The sequence below is a fragment of the Vanessa cardui genome, chromosome 20 (genome assembly GCF_905220365.1).
Source record: "Vanessa cardui chromosome 20, ilVanCard2.1, whole genome shotgun sequence".
Classification (NCBI taxonomy): Eukaryota; Metazoa; Arthropoda; class Insecta; order Lepidoptera; family Nymphalidae; genus Vanessa; species Vanessa cardui.
The window spans coordinates 6,985,943-7,008,088 of record NC_061142.1 but is presented as its reverse complement, the minus strand read 5'-3'; the positions used below and the strand labels follow the sequence as shown (position 1 = coordinate 7,008,088).

Below are 22,146 nucleotides of genomic sequence, written 5' to 3'. Positions count from 1 at the left end.
TGTACTAAATAAATTATTTATTTAATGTTATTTAAAAATTAATTATTAAACTATTATATTTTTTTATTTATATGTAGTATTTTAGATTTGTTTCTGAAGTCTGATAACTTAAAAAAATATAAGATTTATAAAGATCTACCTGCATATATCTTATACTTTTTGTGCTTGATTTTTTTCATTTTTATTCATTTCATTAAAATATTAAGTTAGCTATAATTACCTCTAATCAGAAGTGCATTAATTTGAGTTTTCATTGATATTTTGTATTTTTACTTTTTTTAGTAATTGTATTATTAATAAATTAAATTAAAGGTTGTAAAGAGGATACATATATATTTAAAATAAGAATTATTTTTTTTAATCTTACACTCTTTCTGTCACGAGTAATTTGACCATCAAAATAAGACAAATCATTGTTTATATAACAAAAAAAAAATACAAAATATTAATTTAATTTAATAAATATCTTTTGATTTATAAGCAAATGGAGTAGAAAACAATTAAAAATAAAGGTCGTCCACCAGCGCTCTCCTTTTTGACTCTTAGATACTAGATAGGCACGGTACATACATTTTACAAGTCCTATAATTAATTAATTTTTCAAAAGTATGAAGTAAAATAATGTTTTAATGCTAAGTGAATTATATTGATTTAATAATTATTAGTAGATTAAATACTATTATTACAGCTTTAATGTAATATATTATTCAAATATTACAAATATTGACATGGCCGTAGGCAGGCGGGGGTTTTGGGGGTTCAAACCCCCCCCGAAATTTTTTCGCTAACCGCTATAGTATTAACAAAAAATATTTTGCGGCAATTAAACAAACAATTTAAGCATTTATAGGTTTTTTTCAGAAAATTAAGCCGTTTGCTCTAGATACGACAATAAATCTAAACAAAATGAATCATTTTACGCAAAGGCAATAATAATCATACCGTTATTCACATTTTATTAAGATACTAATTTTTTAATGTCAAAATGTTATGTTAGTAATTTTAGATACTAAAGAGGATAAACCTTTTACAGAGTGCCATTACATTTTGAAATGTGTAAGACAGATTGTAAAATTTCTGATACATTCTATATATGTATATTTTATTGAGAATTTACAAACTATATTATTAAAAAAAACGGAGAGTCGGCGCTCTTTAACGAATAGTCGCCGACTACGAAAGCAGTCCAACTACTGGAAGGCTACTTTGGTGCATCCTATCCCTAAAAAGAGCAACCGCCCAAACCTGTCCCATTATAGGCCATTAGCCATCACCTCCTTGTTTCGTTTCCATCGGGGTCGTTCAGCTGGTGATCTTCTAGATTAACTTAATCTTAGATGGGCAGAAGCAGTTGAGAGCAAGGGAGAGGCATTGGCGCCCAGTCTGGACGCTAGCGAAGGCCTTTGATAGCGTATGGTACTAAGCGCTTCTTTCAAAGCACCTATCGTACGGGCTTCCCGGGAAATTATGCAATTGGATCACCAGCTTTTTGGCAAATGAGAACATTAAAGTCGTTATATATGGTGCATCAGAAGACCGAAGAGTATTATCAGCTGCTGAGTATGGCATTTGTGAACTACGAGAAAGCCTTCGATTCCATAACCTGGGCTGTTCTGGAATCTCTGCAGCGATGTCATATCGACTGGCGATATACCGACGTGTTGAGATGTTTCTACAACGCTGCGACGGTGACCGTGCAAGTTCAGGACCAGAGAACAAGACTTATTCAGCTCCGACGCGGGGTGAGATAGAAGACATGTAATATCTCCCAAAACTATTCATCAACGCGATGGAGGACGTCTTCAAGACTCTGGATTGGACTGCAACAGGCGCCAACGTCAATGGAGAGCGCATCTTCGTTTCGCAGACGATATAGTCATCTTTGCAGAGACGCTGGAAGAGCTTCGTGGAATGTTGGACGATCTAAATGGTGCCTCCCGGCGGGTCGGTCTAGGCATGAACTTGGACAAAACCAAGATCAATAAACAGGTCGTGCCGGGACCGATATCTTCCCATCCTCGGCATCCCCCTCGAGGTTGTGCGGGATAACCTTGGCCAGACAGATTGATAGGAGGATTCGGTTGGGCTGGGCACCGTTCGGCAGGCTCCGTCGGGTCTTTACGTAGGCGATTTCACAACGCTTGAAATCGAAAGTTTTTGAGCATTGCGTCCTATCGGTGATGACGTACGGTACCGAGACGTGGACACTAACGGTGAGGCTAGTCCACAAATTAAAGTTCGCGCAGCGGGCGTTGGAGCCACTTATGTTAGGTGTCTCTCTCGTGGATAAAATCAGAAATTAGGTTATCTGTGAGAGAACTAAAGTAACAGACATAGCTAGGAGGATCAGCAAGCTGAAGTGGCAGTGGGCTGACCATATCTGTCGTAGGACCAATAGCCGCTGGAGCAGACGAGTCCTAGAGTGGAGACCGCGTCGCGGTAAGCGTAATGTAGGACGACCTTCGACCCGCTGGTCATTCGCAGGAACGCGCGGTGGACGCTGGATGAGGGAGGCAGAGGACCGAGCAGCGTGGCGCGCTCTGGGGGAGGCCTATGATCAACAGTGGATAGCAAATATGTAACTTTCACTGCTATGCGGACGACAGTACTGTAGACACCTCACACACCGGCCGGGATAATATTTCTCGGGAAAACTTCGGAGAAAACCGGAAGACACTTGTGTCTGAAATCGAGTCTTCATTAAACAAAGTCTCGAACTGGGACCGGCTAAACTTAGTCCATATATGATTCCTATTTTGCTATTAAAATATCTGATGGCGGGGAAGTACTCTCCCTTGGTAATCCCTTAGGCTCACTTAGAAGCTTCGGACCCCCCGGCTGAAATTAGTCCACTTCAACCCCAAAAAGAGGCAAGTTTGCGCCTTAGCCGCTAAAAAAATACCATTTTATGTATCTCCACGAATTCAGAAGATTCCAATAGCTACCACAGCTAGTATCGAATTACTTGACGTGGCTATTTCGAGGCTCGTTCAGTTCCGTGGTCAATTGGAACACAAAGACAAATTTTCATCAAAAAAGCTCGGTGTGCTCAGCAAGCCAAGACAGTATTTCACGCCGGCCCATCGCCTAAAACTATACAAGGCGCAAATTGAACCTCATATGGAATATTGCTCACACCTCTGGGCGGGTGTTCCCCAGTACCAGCTCCTTCCATTTGACCGTATCCAACGCAGAGCTGCTCAAATTATCGACGATCAAGCCCTTTTCGACCTGCTTGATCAATTGGCTTTGCGATGTTAGATCACTCTGCATCTTATACCGAATATTTCATGGAAAATATTCGGAGGCATTGTTCGGATTAATCCCGGCTACTGAATTTCACCTTCGGACATCTCGTCAAAATTCAAAGTTTCACCCGCACCACCTTAATGTTCAAAAATCCACAAAAACGATTTTTAAGATATTTTCTTGCTTGCAAACCCACTCTGTTGAAGCAGCTTTCACCGACGCTTTTTCTGAACCGATACGACTTCGGAACCTTAAAAAAAAAAGAGCGTACTCCTTCCTTAAAGGCCAGTAACGCTCCTGCAAGCCCCGCAGATGTCCATGGGCGGTGGTAATCACTTTCCATCGGATGAGCATCGTGCTCGTTTGCCCCCTATAATATAAAAGAAGTCGTCGGTTGTCTCTTAAATAAATGTGCATAAATTGTGTATAATTTTAATTTATTTACGCTTATTTTATCTTAAAATAATCTTATTGCTTTTTTTCCTGGAACACGAACCCCCCCCGAAATGAAATCCTGGCTACGGCCCTGAATATTGATAAAATACTTACATGTACACCGTCAATTTATATTTAGTATTAACTTTCAACGCATTTGTTTACAGATAAAAAAAAAAAATAAAAAAAATATATACAGGTGTTATTTTGAATTCTTATAACAACTCAATAATCAAAATATAATTAATTTCAGGCCAAATATACTCCGTTCTGTCAGCATATCTTGCATTTATAGTTAATAATAAATATAACGTAATACCTATATAAAACCTCACGAAGTAGACATCGTTACTAAGTTATTCTAGTGTTCTTTCAAAATATGAATTAAAATGACTTATTTCGATGGGTATTTTATTTTATTCTAATTACTTTTTTACACATTTCTGAAACTCATAGAGCCGTCGAAAACAGCTTCATCAGTGTATAAGTTTAAAAACTACATGTATGTTATTTAATCGAGTCGAGATAGCCCAGTGGATAGAACGCGTGCATCTTAACCGATGATTACGGGTTCAAACCCAGGCAAGCACCGCTGATTCATGTGCTTAATTTGTCTTTATAATTCATCGCGTGCTCAGCGGTGAAGGAAAACATCGTGAAGGAACCTGCATATGACAAATTTCATAGAAATTCTGCCACATGTGTATTCCACCAACCCGCATTGGAACAGCGTGGTGGAATAAGTAACACTCTGAAAATGTCCTGTTGGGCAAAGGTGTTCTCCTATTTGTGGAGAAAGCAGACATGTTACAATATTTCATTTAAATTAGACACATGCAGGTTTCCTCACAATTATTTTATTCACCGCTGAACATAAAATGAATACATGAAAATTGACATATGCTTGTTAGGGTTTGAATATGCAATCGTTAGTTAGGCATGTATATGTATACATACGTTCTAACAATTGCCTTATTGGTATCCTAAGTACAAGTAATATAGCTGATAGAAAAACTAAAAAGAACAAATGAACATCGTTTGAATGTTGTTATGATAAACGCAAAATAGCATGCATGTTTATACGTTAAAATATAATTTTCTTTTGCCTCGTATGACGTGATTGGTATACAGAGCTGAGTTCACAGCAAATTGCACCAGATGGCGTGAGTGTCCCCACATGGAAAGTTTTCGTGACAAGAACTCTGCTGGTCGTTTCCTTAAACCTATAATAATGAAAAACAAGTGCTCACTCGTTAAAATATTGAATTAGATATAATGAAATTGAATATGTATTAGTAGCTAAAAATAATACACACTTATTCTACTAATAGTGTTGGAAGAAATTTGGTTTATATGTTTGATTTTACTTTCAAAGTTTTCCAATATTTCTTTCTTATTAAATTAAATTAGATATACTTACTCTACAACAACAAATGCACGAAATCAATATTGGAATAATTTAAAGCGTAAGTATTTGAACAAATCTTTTACTTTCAAAAATCGAACTAGAATTATCAACGAAAGTGAAATGTAACTGATATTTGAGGTATCGAAACTGTAGACGTTTGGAAAACTTTTAAAAATCAAATGAATATTATATCTAAGTTAAAAATCGTTCCAAATCATAATATTTATTTAAAATACATGTTTTATTATTAAATAAATGAAAAACCTTTCTATTTTCAATTTAAATTATCTCAATAGTCCCTCGTACAAAATGCCGGAGTTAATTGTGCCCTGTATATTGGTTCCGCGTAATTGGCTCGATTATGACGCCCGCCCGGTGGCTCGCGACGAACATAATTACTGACTTCAAACTTTGATATTACCACCTTGTTAGAAAAAAAAGCGTGCTGTATCTTTTTTATATCGATATAAAATATTGTTAAAATTAAAATAACCAAAATGTGAATAAAAATAAGACATGTCAATTTAAATATTTAAACTGACAGAACTATACGAAATGTTTTTTTTTTTAATTTGTTTCACTACTGACCAAGGTATAAGCTTAAGGGCAATATTATAGTAATAATGTTGTTTTTTTATAGATATTCTGTGCTGTGCCAATATAGCACTTTATAAAATATAAAAACCGTCTTTATGCAGTCATCACGCCACCACCCTTTGGACATATGAGTCATGACCCTTTGCCTGTCAAAGTTAACATACATAATATTGATATTAAGTCGTGAAATAACGTCCATCAACGTAAAGTGATATTTTATATAAAAAAAATATTCAGGAATAGATTTTTTAGTACTAAAAGCAATTGAAACTGTCGACATAGTTTTTTAGTATTATATAAAATCAATTCAATTAACCTTTGTTTTTTTTATCGTCTTTTTCCCAAAAAAAAACTAATCATTAATTAATCTGTAACAGAAATATATCAATTAATTTTTTTAACAAAACAATAATAACAGTTACAGACCATTATATAAATAACTTTGATGTTATTAAATACGTACGTAATGTAGTTTATTTTTTAAGTTTATGTTATATAACAAATAATATATATTAAAAATGATGTCGACAAATTCGTGGATCATCTTTAAGTCGAGTATCGAAAAATATAAAACAAGCAGACGTCAAAGAAACTCGCGTAATTAAATTATACGCGCCTCTTAATAATAAACCTTGTAAAGCGTCAAAAACATCAATTACCCGAAGAAGGTATCAGGCAAGATATTAATTTATTGTAATTTTTGACTTTTTGTTTGGAATCAATTAGATTTAAAGTAATAACTTAGTCTTTTTTATTTTGTTATTAAATATATGTACTAATAGATATTTATTCAGAAATTATTAGAGATTCCCTTGAATTTATGAAATATAAATTGATATCAGGATATGAGGAGGGAGATATAATTAAAAGGTGTAGTTAAGATCATTCTTCTAATGAAACACCTTTAAATCTTTTCTTATTTTTGATTGATAATTAAAAGATTAAAAAAATATTTTTGTAACAAATAAGAACTAATTCAATCGCATATAAACGAAATCGCAATCAGCAGCAGTAGTTTTTCTGGCATTCATTGATAAGTTCCGCTTTGTATCTCTGAAACTCAGGAAAATTTAAATTGTAAGCCTCTTTCGAATAAAATAAAATGAAACATCCGAATTGTGAATTTATTTGGAGATGGCTAAAGAGTAAAAATAACGATAAATTAATAACGATAAATATCTAAATAATTTTTAGCAATACGTTATTATTTGTTAAATCGATTTGTATAACATATAAAGAAAATACATATATACATACATGTCACGTAATGTGCCATAACTCGGTTTTAAACAAAATGCATTCAGTGTGTGCACGCCCGCGGCACATTCTCTCTAATTGTACCGTAACACAACACTATAATGTTCGCCCCAAGCAAATGATTCCCTCTACAATGATATGATTTTGAAAGAGCATTTTAAATATTGATATAGATTATAAAATTTTATTTTAAAATAGGAAAACATTTTCTTTTTAATTTTAAAAGAACACGGCAATCCTTGTTCAGCCTAAGCAAAAAAAAAAGAAATTCTTGAATAGATAATTTTCTTAGACGTACAATTAGTGCATCATAGTATATAGTAAATAGTATAATGGGACGAAAAGATAAATCATGTATAATTGATTCTAGGACAACATTAACATGTAAATATTAAACAAAAGTTACTTTCATTGGTTTTATTGTAAACAAAATAACTTTAACGGAACTTTACTTAAAAAGCTGACGTCATATTGATGGGCAAATGTAACAATAACCTATTTATTTTCCAAAACGATTTACCACGTTCTAATATTATTTATAATAAAGCCTATATTCCCTTGAATGTAATTTTATCGTATCTAAATAAAAGGTTGCGAGGTACGTGACGGGCTTCCTACTAACTCTCCGTACATTACGCTTTGTTTGAGGGCGGAGGGCACTTTGCAGCTTTGCTTCCGGTGTGTGTGAACTACACGACCGAGCTTGTCTGTTTGTTTCTATGGATATCAACGTTTGTAACGATTCATTTTCAATGTTTGAAAATTTCGTTATTTTAGTCATATTAATTTTTTTATCAAAGTAACCCAGTGTAACTACAGAACAAAAGGGACAAGCTTTTGAGGTTGGTGGCGCATTGGTGATGTAAGGAATGGTTATTTTTACTTAAAGCGCCCATGTTTATGAGTAGTGGTAACTACTCAGGTACTATCAGGAACCACATGGTTTAATATATAATATATATAATAATAAAATATATAATCGGTTTATAAATAAACACCTATCTTAGATCTGAAAATAACCGGCGCAAGAAACACAGTGGAAAATTTGTTTATACCAATATATAATTGTAGAATGTTATGAATAAAAATTAATTAGACTGCATATTATACTTTATCAATTGTAATGTAATTTAATTGATAATTTATGATTTGAAAATCATAATCGTGAACGAAATTGATGAGTACCTATTGTTACTAAATTTAAATTGTAAATTTTATTTGTAAATGTTTTCATTGGAAATAAATATCTAATTTCCTGCTACGCCAGCGGTCCTTGTGAAACTGGAGCTATCATAAAAGAAGGCACTACACATGTTTGCTTTGGTGCAAGTCACCGTAATACTGACAGCGTTTGTTTGTGACCGCAAATCGGCTAATATATGGAATAAAGTAAAGTATAATAAACTGATACTGTTTTTTTAATTAATTAGGCGGCACTGTTTGATTATTTTCTAAAAGCTTATTTATGCAATATTGTAACTGTTTTAGTCAAAATGAACGAACGAACTAATTACAGATTTTTTTTAGGGTTTAGGCAACTCAATATTGCCGATTCAGAGGAGACGCTGCTTCATGACAAATTCAGAGTTCTTAGCGATTCAATTGAAATAATTTATTTTATACTAGGTAGCAGTCCGTACCAGTTTCACAAGAGTGGACATTAGTTTTCTTAAACAAACCTAATGAATCTACTAGTGAAAACCGTATGAAAATCCGCTAAGTAGTTTTGGGGTTAACATACAAACAGACAGACGCGGCCGGGGGATTTTATTCTATAATATGTGGTGATCACAAATTAAACCATACTGCAAATTCGGTTTATTATGTATGAAATAAAAAATATTAAATCCGCTTAAAAGCAAAATGATGTTGACTCTATTGACCTCCCTAGGGTTTTCCTACTAATAGTTACTCCGGTCGGCGGTCCAGCTTATACGATACTTGGACACTGTGATCCTTGATATGAACTTTATTACAAAGTAATAAAATCTCTACATTGATTTAAATCTGGTGTGTTTGGGAAACTGCAAATCCATTTTGTGTTCTTGACAGTCCTTTTATCTTTGAATTGAAGGATGTTTGTTTCAGTGAAGACTCTTTGAAGATAGACACATAACGTATAATGTCCACTTCTAATGTTATCAGACGAAAATATAGATATGTAATTTTATAATACAAACATAGTTCTATTTCTAGTTCCAAATTAATGAAAATTTATGCGAATGAAATGCATTTTTTGGTTGATAAACAATAATTTTCATTCAATCAAATTCAATATTCATTATAATTTGGAAAAAGATAGTATACAAACATTCCATTCTTATTTAATTAAAATTATCATCTAGTCTTTGTAATTAAAAAAAAAAAACTTTTCATCGAAATAATAAGAAGATTTATAAATATTGTGTATAAAATAATTAAATCAAACTAAGGTTGTATTATAATTTTTTTTTATCTACAGATTATAATTAAAATCATTGATATCGATGGCTTGTTAAAAAAGTCACAACGTTAAGGTACAGCGAGGGTGTGCGAGAATATTTATAGTATGCACTCTTTTAAATTAACGCCGAATATTACAATTTATTTTAAGTATTGACGAACATAATAATTTAAGTATAATTCATCTTAATGAATTGAATGAATTATTTTTTAACTTAAATTTTAGAAGATACGAGACACTTGCCCAGTAATGTCACATTGACAAGCTGCAACTTCAACTTTTTTTTTTCTTCCTTAAGGAGTATTTACTGTATCCTTCAAACTTTATCTATGTCTTTATTGTGATTAAATATTCTAACAATAATCAACCCGCAGAACTTCATGACGGGAAGATTTTGTATTTCAAAATAATAAACGTAATTCATTCTGTTTATTCGATTCTAATAAATTATTGTTTGACGGCAGATGTTCCAAGTCGATGTAAGAGTTAATCACGAGTTAATTCATCGAGTTTTTTGTGGTTAATTCGTAATCGAATTCGATTTTATAGAATACACAGAGATCAAAATTTTGATTAGCTTACCATATGTTTTATTTGTAAACATGCTCGTAATAGTTATACATACTTTAATTAAAAGTGTACACTTTTTAATAGGTTTGATATTATTTTATTATCGATTTCAAAAAATTCATTTTTTAGGGTAATGAAGTTCAGACAAAAAAATCGAGTATTTTATTGTATAAGATTGTTCTTATTTTATAGCAACAACAAATAAAAAGTGAATCGATATGAGTAATTTTTAAAATATAGAAAATAAATAATAGAATAGAAGTTGCACAACTTCTAAAGTTATTACTTAATGCTTATGCTGTTTTATTCATATTAAATAATCATATAACGACGACGACGTCCGTGGACGAGTAGTGTTAACACAGGTTTTCATGGGTCAGGCGATTTAGAAAAAGTCGACTATTTTTCTGTATTGTAATACTATACTATACTAATCTAATAGTTTTTTGGTACCCTCGTTACTTCTGATTTTCCATAACACAAGTGCTTTAGCTACTTACATTGGGATCAGGGTAACGTATGTGATATTGTCCAATTTTTTTATGGTATAAGCTGGCGGACGAGCACATGGGCCACCTGGTGGTAAATGATCACCATCACCCATAGACAATGACGCTGTAAGAAATATTAACTATTCTTTACATCGTCAAAGCGCCACCAACCTTGGGAACTAAGATGTTATGTCCCTTGTGCCAGTAGTTACATTGGCTCACTCACCCTTCAAACCGGAACACAACAATACTGAGTACTGTTATTTGGCGGAAGAATAACTAATGAGTGGGTGGTACCTACCCAGACGAATTAGCACGAAGCCCTACCACCAAGTATATATTCATACATATATTTTTTTAAATTAAACAAGAATATTCACACGAGAACAATTATGAGAAATGTCTCGTATGAAACATGCGAACAGGTAATGTGTGTGGAATGCCAGGCTTATTACCGCACGTGTTCAGTCCGGACCGGCGCCCGGGCCCCGAATACCGGCCTTCATTTGCTTTCACTCAATTAAAGATAATTATTGTCACCCCCTACTATGCTTTGTGGTTGTCAAATTAAAATCAAAGTAGCGTACAAACAGCGTAGTATGTTATTGTATGAAGTTTTATACCGTGTTAAAATATATAAAGCAGAATAGCATATGGGAATATATAAATATTTTTGTGACTTTGAAGGGATGACTGTTAAACATAGAGTTTTTTTTTAATATGATTATACATACATGCGTATAGGTATATGTATTTAACTTAAGCAATATTTTAGCTTTCTAAGTAATTCTTCAAAAAACTTGAGGTAAGTAATAATTTAAAAAAATTAATTTAAAAAATCAAAAAGCCAAAACTAAAACTTTAATATCTCTGATATCTCAAACCATTTCGCAAGATATAAATTGATTTATTACTTTTTAACAGTTTCTTGTTACCTGTGTAGATTGAACAATTATAACAAACACTAGCGGTTTCGCTCGGGAGCAAAGCTGATACTAAGTGTATTATAGAATTTGTTTAATTACTACATTGACAACTTTTAAAATTATCAGTGTTTCTTTAATATATTTTCCATGTATTATATACAAAAACCTAACTCTCAAATCACTCTACCTGTTAAAAAACCGCATCAAAATCGTTGCGTAGTTTTAAAGATTTAAGCATACGTAGTGATTATTAACTGATATGTGAAAATTCCAACAAACTTATCAAACATTATTAAGTAACTAATACGTGAAAATTCCAACAAATTTATTGTTATTGCTAATTCTGAATTGGTATTATTATTTATTACGAACAGCGGACATAAGGCGGTGTCCACGCGAGCGGTACGGCACGCGCGCGCAGATTTATCAGCGTATAATTAAAAAGCGGTACATTAGGCCACGGCGGGTGTGTGCCGGCGCGACGATGCAGCTGTCGCCTTACGTGTACTGCGAATGACTGCCTTGATATTAGTTAATTTAAAATACAAATACATACTATAAAAAATCTGCTTAAAAGTTATATTCTTTATATTTAAATTTTAATATGTGGTATTGGCATGGCCCAAACTGAAGTTAAGAAAATAAATAAGTATATTTCAAATTAAAGGAAACCCATTTTGCTTTGAATATTTAAACAATTTTCTTATAATTTTATTAGCTATGTAACCTTTATTATGTGATACGTTTCATGCAATTATTTTATAAAAAATAAAAAGTATCAAAACGATTCAGATCTAGTTTTAAATCGCGTGACGTATCGTGATTGTCTAAGCCCTGACAGATGTGTGGCGGAATGTAATTGTTTGCTAGTAACTTTACATTTTATATCAGTCGGTACGCACCCTAATGTTAAGGATTCATTCACCTCGTCAGATGTTCAATGGGCCGATTTCGGGGGTCGGATGTAGGTTTTTTTTGCAGAGAAAGTACAGCATTTTCGAATTTGATTTAGAATAGTAACGGTGAAACGATTGTTTCACTGTGAATCGAATTTTATGACCTACTTTATTTGTAGTGAATATGATCAGTTCAGATTTTATGTGGATCCTCATATTCTTATGGGGATACTTACATACATACATCGGTTTTCTTCTACAATAAGCCTTTAGATAACAACTATTGGGTGATAACTAGACTAGTATTATAAATGGAAAAGTAATCTCTAATTCCTTCACGGCCAAACTACTTAGCCGTATTTAATGTGTTATGAAATAAGTCTCAACTTCAAGCCAAGACAGGCTATTTTTTATGCTTAACAGCTGATGAGTAATCCACAAGAAATTCATAATTACCACGAGCGAAGGTGCGGGTAACAACTAGTATACAGATATAAATTAGTTAGGTATTTTGTTATTTTATAAGAGGAACAAAAAACTAAATCTATCAAGTTATTATAAACTAGCTATGCCCGTGACTTCGACCACGTTTGAATTTAATACTCAATCTAAAACAAAAGTAGCCTAAGTTACTCGTTATTACATCAGCTATTTGCTTGTGAATTCCTGATAAAATCGGTGAGGTATCTGCTAATAAAGGTCCCGTCAAAATCTGGCCAGCCAATTCAGATATTAGTCGGAACAAACAAACAGACAGACAGAAAAAAAAGTAAAATAAAATGTTATTTTGGTATATGTACCGTCTATACATACGTGCATTTAGTAAGAAGCGGTTATATTAATATTACAAACATACACTTCCATTTTATTATACGTATAGACTGTGTATTATAAAACCTTAAGTATTAATTATTCTTGAACGTTTTAATAACAATTAGCTTTCGAAGTTCATTAAGTTCTCGTCCGAGAAGTCCTTCAAAGTTTGAGATCTGTTTCACTTCTCCCGCCCGCCTTGTATTTTATTTTTAAACCACTTTTAATAAAAAGGATTTATGCTAAGCATAATTAAAGTAATAATATAATAAAGCGAGCGAAGATAGCCAACAGATATTCATTGTAATTTATTATATGTATTAATATATAGATATGTTAGTATTCTATTTTTCGAATGAAGTTGAATATGATCGCAACTTAAACATTGACATAATAAACGCAGCTAAAAAAAGTAATATCACCAAATGTTATAATTAATTTCCATAACCTTCTAAGTTAACAGTACCCCAGCAACCGATAAGATCTGATGATGTAGATAATTGTACAACACTATTAATTAGACCCTTAAAGGGTGACGATTGACAGATGCCGTGTAATTTAGTTAAAAGTATAAAGAAACCATATTATGTCAACTAATTATTATAGTGTTCTAAGTAGTAAGGCAAGTTTAGTAAAAATACATAAAAATAAGTATGTATATATCATGATACTATTGCATTAATATCACTATGAATTAATTTTCTTTAGTGTCCGACCGAAACTGGTTTTCCGGCCGAAACCGAAACCGAAACCGAATGTTCGGCCGTGGCTTCAGTTTCGGCCGAAACCGAAACCGAAACCGAAACTCACATGGTCAAGTATAAAATTTCTTAAAATACTGAAATTTGGTGTTTTTTACCATTATTTTGCATTAATTAGGGCATGAAGTGGAAACACAGTATATTAATTCAGTTTTTTGTATTGTAATCATTTATTTAATATAATATTAAAAAATCTTAATAACATTTTTAATACTTTTTCAAAGTAAGTTCTCATAGCAAAATTGTATGTCAGTTGACAATATAAATATAATCAAATAAGTAATTGTTACTGTTTCACTAAATACTAAGTTTTGAGATCTTTCTATTTAATACTTTGGATTGTACTTAGAATAATCATCAGTCTTTTTAGGTACCTCTTATAGGCCTAAAAATAATAATAACTAAAATTAGTTTTACACTCAGTTTCAGTCTCAACAAAAAAATAATCAAAAATCACATATTTTAAGATAAGATAACAAAGATACTTAACTAGATCACAATTAACAGGACAGTTATACTTAGGTATATTTAAAATTAAGTAACTCACTATTAAACTATAGTAAACAGTTAAATTGAAAACAATTAAAAAATCAAATATAAAAACTTCTTAATATAGGGTTGTTTTTTGGATTTTCGTATTATTAATACTCATAATTGAAAAGTCTTATATTGTACGCCATGAAAAGCAGTTTTTCTACATTTTCGCCATGTAAATTATTGCGACGATCCGAGTATATTTGGCCAGCTGCACTGAATAACTGCTCGCTCGGGACGCTGGTAGGTGGAGCTGAAAGATATTTTAAAACAGCACTTCTCAATATAGGATATGGACTGCAGTTCCAATAACTATATATGTCAGCATTACGTTGTAATAATGGCTCCGATAGGTAAGACTGAATCTTTTCTTTTAGAAAGTGTTTTGTGCCTTCTTCAGATTCTGTGGTCTCTGTTTGACTAGACGTATTATCGTGCACATCCCAAAGACTTTCTTTTTCTTGCTGTATGCTGTGAGCTTGCGGGACGCATGTTGAAGTTGAAGCCACAGAATCATTGGCGTTATCATTATCAGTGGTGCGGGATGATTTTTTGTTGCCTTCAGACTCGGTCAAGAAAGATATTAGCTCTGTAACAGCAATGTCTACTTCATTGGAATTGAGGTACTTAGACTTAAACCTTGGATCCAATAGTGTAGCTACCATCAACGAAGGGAGTTTTTTCACTGATGAAAATCTATTGTTCATGGACTCGTATAGTGAATTTTTCATCTTGGTCATCATTTCGTTGTCACTTTCATAGCGAACTTGCAATTTCCGGTTTAATAACGATATCAAAGGTATGACAATCGAAATGCATGCATTATCAAATGATAACTCAAGGGTGGCTTCATAAAAAAATGACAATACGGATGTGAGGTTCTTTGCAATGACCCATTCATTTGATTGAAGAGAATCAATCTTACCATGTTCAACAGAGTATAAGTTTACCGCATTTTTTTGTTCCAAAAGTCGTTGCAGCATCAAATAGGTGCTGTTCCACCTCACATCAATGTCTTGCACCAAAGCATGCTCTGGCAATCCACATTGCTTTTGACAGTCTTTCAATTTCCTGGTTGCTGGCTCACTGTGATGGAAATGGCCGACGATTTTCCTACATTTCTTTAGGAGGTCTTTTATTTCGTTTTCTGAAAATAGCGCTTGTTTTATTACGAGCTGTAGAGTATGTGCGACACATCCTACAGATTCATATTGATCACGCATCGCGCGAACCATATTAGCGGCATTATCACGTAGGACTAGAAAAATCTTGCCTTGCAAACCCCATTCGTTTACCATACTTGTAAATTTTTCTTCGATATATTGACTGGTGTGGTCTTGTTCTAGAACACATGCACCTAAAATCACTTTAAGACGTTTATCATTAACGATGAAATGAGCTGTGAAGCTAAGAAGTGAACATGTTTTACTCGCGTTGGTCCAAATGTCTGTAGTAGCACTTGCCCACTTACTCTGTGCCATTAACTCCTGTACTTTTGATTTGATTCTGTCATATGTTTGGGGCATTAGAGAAGTCCTAAAATATTTTTCAGATTTTAAGCGATATTTGCGAGTTCCTTGAGGGTCCCATAAATTAAGACGGCGGAATGCTTCACCTCCCACCAAACTATAAGGCAACATGTCCACGATAATCAGATCCATTATAGTTTTGTCAATCCTTTTTGTAATTTCATGATCATCAGGCCATAGTGCAACTTTAGGTTTAGAAGTCAAACTTAAGATAGTTGACTGTACAAGAGTTGACTGATCTGCGCTCGATTTTTTCAACGATGCACTCGAGTCTGTTCGTTTCAATTTTGCTTCACTTTTGTAATCATTCAATTCTGAGACACGTTTTTGTACTTGCCTGTATTCATGGTCATGAAATTTTGATAAATGCAACTTCAGTCCATGTGATGTTTGTTTTTTTGCTTCGTGGCTTCCTAATGAATAGCACTTGTTACATATCTTGCAAACAGCTTTTGATGTATCACTGATACTTTTATCAAAGTACTGCCAAATCGGATTTTTTATTTTTTCTCGTTGTGACATTTTACTCTGAAACAATTAAAAATAAAACCGTAACAATAACAATCGGACAATAGGTCATCGGAATGAAAAACAAATCTCGAATAAGATTACCTATAAAATGTAATTTATGAAATTAAACACTTCACATTTTTTATTTACTTACTTACAATTTCTTTTTTACATGTGGCTTCATTTGTTAATAACAACAAAACAGTTATTGACTCAATATTTATTCAATATTTAATTAAATATTATTTAATTAACTATATAAATCATTCAAGTACAGAAACAAAACAAAAACTTACATGTTATCAGTTCCATCAAAACATAACCTCCAAATAATGTTTCCGTCGGACGCACACGCACTGACTAAGTTTTATTGCATTACTACGGAGCTATCCGAACGGCACACGACGATTCCCGAACAGAGCCGACGGCTTACGACACAGCTTTGCCGCGAAAAACGAAGTTATGCGAACGTGCGTGACCTTGCGAGATAAGTTTCGGTTTCGGCAAAAGTTTCGGCCGATTTTGGCCGAAACCGAAACTGCAGCCGAAACTTGATTTTTGGCCGAAACTCGGCCGAAACCGAAACCGAAACCGAAAGTTCGGTCGGACATTAATTTTCTTATTAAAGTATTCATCATACTACATACTATTAAAAAACAAATGACATTTAGAAAAAAAAAATCCTACGATGTCTAAACACTAACGGATTTAACACTTCCTATAATTCTTAAACAGCATTAACTATATAAACATTAAAATTAAAACTAAAAAATAAACAAAGTATCAAATGATCGTCTTATGAAAACTAGAAAACAATTCAAACCAATTTAATTCAAACATATAAACGCGTTATTCGAACGGTCTTAAATTTGACGCGTTTAATAATTGAAATATCTATCAATCATTTAACACGGCATGCGTTTCATTCACTCGTTCACCCATTCACAAGTGTAAGACATGTGATATCGCACCCTTAAAGAAACGGGGAAACAGGTCAAGGCGGCACCTGTTGCACCCTCCTTACAACAAACTTGGGGTGAGAAATTAGGATACGTGTATGATTAACTCTACACTTGACTAACTTGTCGATAACAAGTGGGACATGAACAGTAAATGATTTATGGTATAATTAATAATTTTAATTTCTTTTTTATAATTTATAAAACACCAAAGACTTAATAAAATACACAAATGTCATAAATAATTATATATTTTTTTATTACAAGGAGAAGCTGAGTAATAAAAAAGTTATATAACTTTGTAAGCTTTGGTTTTTAAGTGAAATTAGTTGTCGATTTACATAGACAAAACATTCAAAAAATGTTATGAAAATAAGTAAATTAAAAATGGAGTAAGAATTGTTAAGCTATTAATAATAAAAATTAACATATGTTTTTAGTACCTGTATTTTTCTAGCTCTCAATAAATAACACTTATCTGTATACCTTTATACTCATTAGCACTTCAATTAAAAAGGCACGTGAAATATCACAAACGAAAACAAACTTATTTACAAAAAGAATAAAGTTTATAATAGCGTTACACCTAAATTACCTTCCTAGTTGTATTCAGGTGGGAACAATGAGGAAACAAAACAGTCTTTAGGCTATTACTATAGGTATTCGGTGCTGATAAGTGCACTCGTATGTATTCATCAAAGCGAGTGGAATGCGGGTGCTTAGTATTATTCTTTGGCATTCAATTCGTACTTATGCTTAAAACCAAAGAGCTCTTGTAATGAAACTCGTTGCGATGCTATTTTGTAAAACTATGCGATAGGGGAAGAGGCAGACTTCATTGAAGTGTACCATATTCAGTTGTATAACACTGTGTTTATATTTTGTCTTAACAGAGTTAAACTAAGCTAATGAACTAATATTTTCAACTATACTCTATTCCAACCATAACAGAAATAATGCCAAATAAACTACAATTTATTGATATCAATAGTCGAGAGCATTGAAATTGGTATCGGACTTTTGGAAGTAAAATAAACGTGTAAATAAGTATGTGAAACAGTGTTGTATTGTAAATAAATACATATCTTTCAAAAACTCTTAGTAGTGAAAAATATAGCTGAGATATTAGCAAACCAAATGAAATAAGTAAGTCTAAGGTTTGCTAAATTTCTACTTAGGCTATACACACATCATGGTCTTAATTCGAAGAATATCAATAAACTCAAATATATCTCATTGGGAAAGTCCGTCGTTTACAATATGTATGCAAATAAATATACATATACATATATATTTGACAAAAATGCATGGACTCTATGTTTGCTAGATCTCGTGTAAACTGGTATACTATTCAGTAACTACTGAGTATCTTGCTCGTTCTTCTCGAAATTGTGGTAACGCGTGACAATTCAAAGTAACATGTTAAAGTATTTAAAAAAAAAGTCAATGTTACGTAACGTGTTATAAGAAAGGCAACGACGCATCGTAATGTTTTACGAGACATCATGTTATTACTTAGACACTGGAGTCCGAAGTGAAATAACCCGAACTCAATTAAACAAAAGATTGCTTTAAAACTAGTTTAATCTTGATGTCATTGCAATATAATTATACATTGTTTCGTTGTCATTAGTAGGTAGTAAGTGAATAAAAAAAAACAAAAGAAGATCACAGAACATTCGATTTTACACATTACCTTTTTATTTTTGAATGTTGTAAAAAAAGGTTTTATATGTGGCGCAATAATGTTAATTAAAATCAAATAAATTTAGATGTTTATATAATATAGATGTAATTGAAATAAATCGCAGGCGTGAACACAGCAAATAATTGCGTTACGTAATATTTAAACGCTACATGTTCGAATAAAATGATTTGAATCGAAAATATATTCACGAAATATTTACGTTTATGCAAGCTGTAGTTACCATTTAATCCATCCGCAATATAGAGAGGCTTTGACAAGTATTCCGTTGACGAAACATAATACTGCTGTGGTGCATCCCCTTTGCCATTACTCGCGATTGTGTTATCAGATTGCAGCATTGACAATCATTATTAAACAAAGCTGTACACAATACTGTCCGTCATTAATTTTGAAATCGATGCGTTTCGCACGATTTAATTATTAACAACTGTAATGAAGACAGTTTTAAAATACATAATTCTAAAATATCATTCGTCATTTGTGGATTTATGATTTTTAATGACAATTGTTTAATTTTCTACATTTCATTCTCTTCATGTTACATAATGATAGATATGTTACATAATTTCTAGTCTTACAGTGTCAAGCATTACTTAAAAGCAACAAAAAATTTAAGAAGAAAAGTATATAAAAATAAGTGATAGTGGCATCGTCTCAAAAATATTTTTTTAACGAAGGCTACGTACTAATTGAAAGACAGTTCAATAATAAATATGTTGAAATGCAAAGCAAAGCAACAAAAATCGTCTAAAAATTTCGAAAACATCCCTTAGCTTAAGCAAGCATGGCTGGGCACCCACAGCCGTGCACGGGCCACACACCTGCCCGTATCACGGCGCGCGCGCAGCTGCCCTGCCGCGCTATCTGCAACCCGTTTATACGGGCATACAGATACGCTTCATTACAAGATAATGCACCCGGGGATTTAAGAATTAAGTACCTATTTGCATATTATAACTTCAAACAATATATAAAAAAGATCAAACTGGTTGATAAAAATAAATAATAATGTTGATAAAAAGAAGAAAATTTCATAGTTGTAATAAAAATATAATGTTGCAAATGAAATGTTGTATATGAATGTTGTGAAAATAGATATGAACTCAAATTAATTTCGAACAGATTAAATTTTAACACACTTGAAAGTTATTACAACAAAATAAGACTATTTTTTTAATTAAACCTATGTACAATATTTACAACTTTTACTTGCACGAATAGGATACTTAATAATAAATTAAAATGAATTTTACTTTAAATTTATAAGTAATTCATAGAGAAACTGCTACCTGAAATACAGATAGATAGATACATTAATTATTTATTTAATTTTACTTGTTTAAGATTTTAATAATATAGTATAAAAAATAAATCTATAGTGTTATTAAAATTTATAACAATAGTATTGTTTTAACTGTATTCCACGTAATTTAAAATGTAGCCATTAGCTTTTATGTTTTAATTTTTTAAATCTCTAAATAAAATTGCATTTATATTTAATGGTTTTCCTTTATGAATTCATTAAATAATTACAATGAGTTACTTTTAGTAAATTGTATTCATCCAGTGTTGGGCAAATTTTAATTGCAATTAAAATTAAAGATTAACAATTATTTAATTGTTAATTGTTACTACTACAGTTAACAATTAATCAATTGTAATTGTGGAAAATCACAACTAACAATTATTTAATTGTTAACTGTATTAGTACCAATTAACAATTAATTAATTTTTAATTGTTTTGTTAATTTTAATTAAAAATAACAATTAAAAATACTGCTGTAAAATATAAAGACTTGAGCGAAAACGACGACTTGAAATGTTTTTGTTTTATACCTACGCTTAAGAAATATTTATCAATGCAACTTTATATTATATAATATAAAAATAAACACTTTTTTTCTGTGGAAAGAGACATTTAGAAAAAATAAGCTTAAAACTTAGAGTCTTTGACCACATTTTTATTCGTCTGAAGTCTAATACTTATAGCTTAATTTTCCTAAAAATTTACTAATTACATTTTGATGTATAAAGTTAATTGTTAGTTTTAATTGTTTTATAAAACAACTAAAAAAGTTAATTGCAATTATTTTAATTGTAAGTTGCAATTGACATACGTTAATCAAATTAATTTAATTGGAAGGTGCAATTAAAAGTGTAATTGCGATTAATTTAATTGTAATTAATTTAATTGCAATTACTTTTTTAGTCAATTAATAAAATAATTAACAATTGCTTGATTAATGCCCAACACTGTATTCATCTATAATGAAAAAATCATCAAATATGTAAAAAAAAAAACAAAATATTGTCTATGATCGGCAATTCATTGAATTAAACATAAACAAGTGACGAATTTTCTATCCTTCTTATGGAAGCAACCCTTCAAATATTTATGTTATTGTTTTCTATTCACACATTACATATTTTATTTAATCGGTTAAAAATCTTCTAAGGTGTCATAGACCGCTGAATTATTTTTTTCGCTTTAAAAGTTATTGTAATAGATTTTTTTTACGTTACTTGTAAAAATCACAAATATTTTATAACTAAAAATTTTACAGCCAAGTTCGATAAACAATGCTGTAGATTGGACAAGAACTTATATGCATACATAGTTACCCAATAACATCGTTTACATAATAATTGTTTACATTAAATACAAGTTTAGATAAGAATTAATGGTTACTTTATAAACCATTACATGTGGGTTAATATAAGTTTAAATAAGTATTAAATATGTTTCTTTATAAATCATGACGTGTGAGGTGGTGCCAAGAATGCTAGCAGAGTTTTCCCGTTTTAATTTCGATCCTCTGGGCCAAAAACGAACACGGCGATAGAAAGTCGCCAGTAGAGGTAATAAGGTGAGGTGTTATATGTTGTTACATTTATAGTAAGTAAATTATTAATATTATTTCATACTTGTACTGTTTATGTTGAAATGTTAAAGTTCATCCTCGACTTTGAAGTTTCAAAAGGAGTTTTACCTCAAATCTTTACCATACATATTATTTATGTACATAAATCTCAAAATAACGGTCGGTGGATTAGAAGGGC

The 22,146-nt window shown here is 32.0% G+C and overlaps 1 protein-coding gene across 1 annotated transcript; it reads right to left on the bottom strand.

Annotated features, from left to right (window-relative positions):
* Positions 1-13,863: 13,863 nt before the first annotated feature.
* Positions 13,864-17,038, bottom strand: LOC124538415 (zinc finger BED domain-containing protein 4-like). The gene is made up of 2 exons (XM_047115466.1): positions 16,716-17,038; positions 13,864-16,437 (listed from the first exon to the last, which is right to left on the bottom strand). Exon 2 carries the CDS (start codon positions 16,429-16,431, stop codon positions 14,488-14,490), a length of 1,944 nt encoding a protein of 647 aa, XP_046971422.1. The 5' UTR covers positions 16,432-16,437; positions 16,716-17,038; the 3' UTR covers positions 13,864-14,487.
* Positions 17,039-22,146: the final 5,108 nt, after the last annotated feature.

Bases quoted from the DNA above. Each gene is read 5' to 3' on its own strand.
- LOC124538415 (XM_047115466.1), bottom strand. From the start codon at position 16,431: ATGTCACAACGAGAAAAAATAAAAAATCCGATTTGGCAGTACTTTGAT.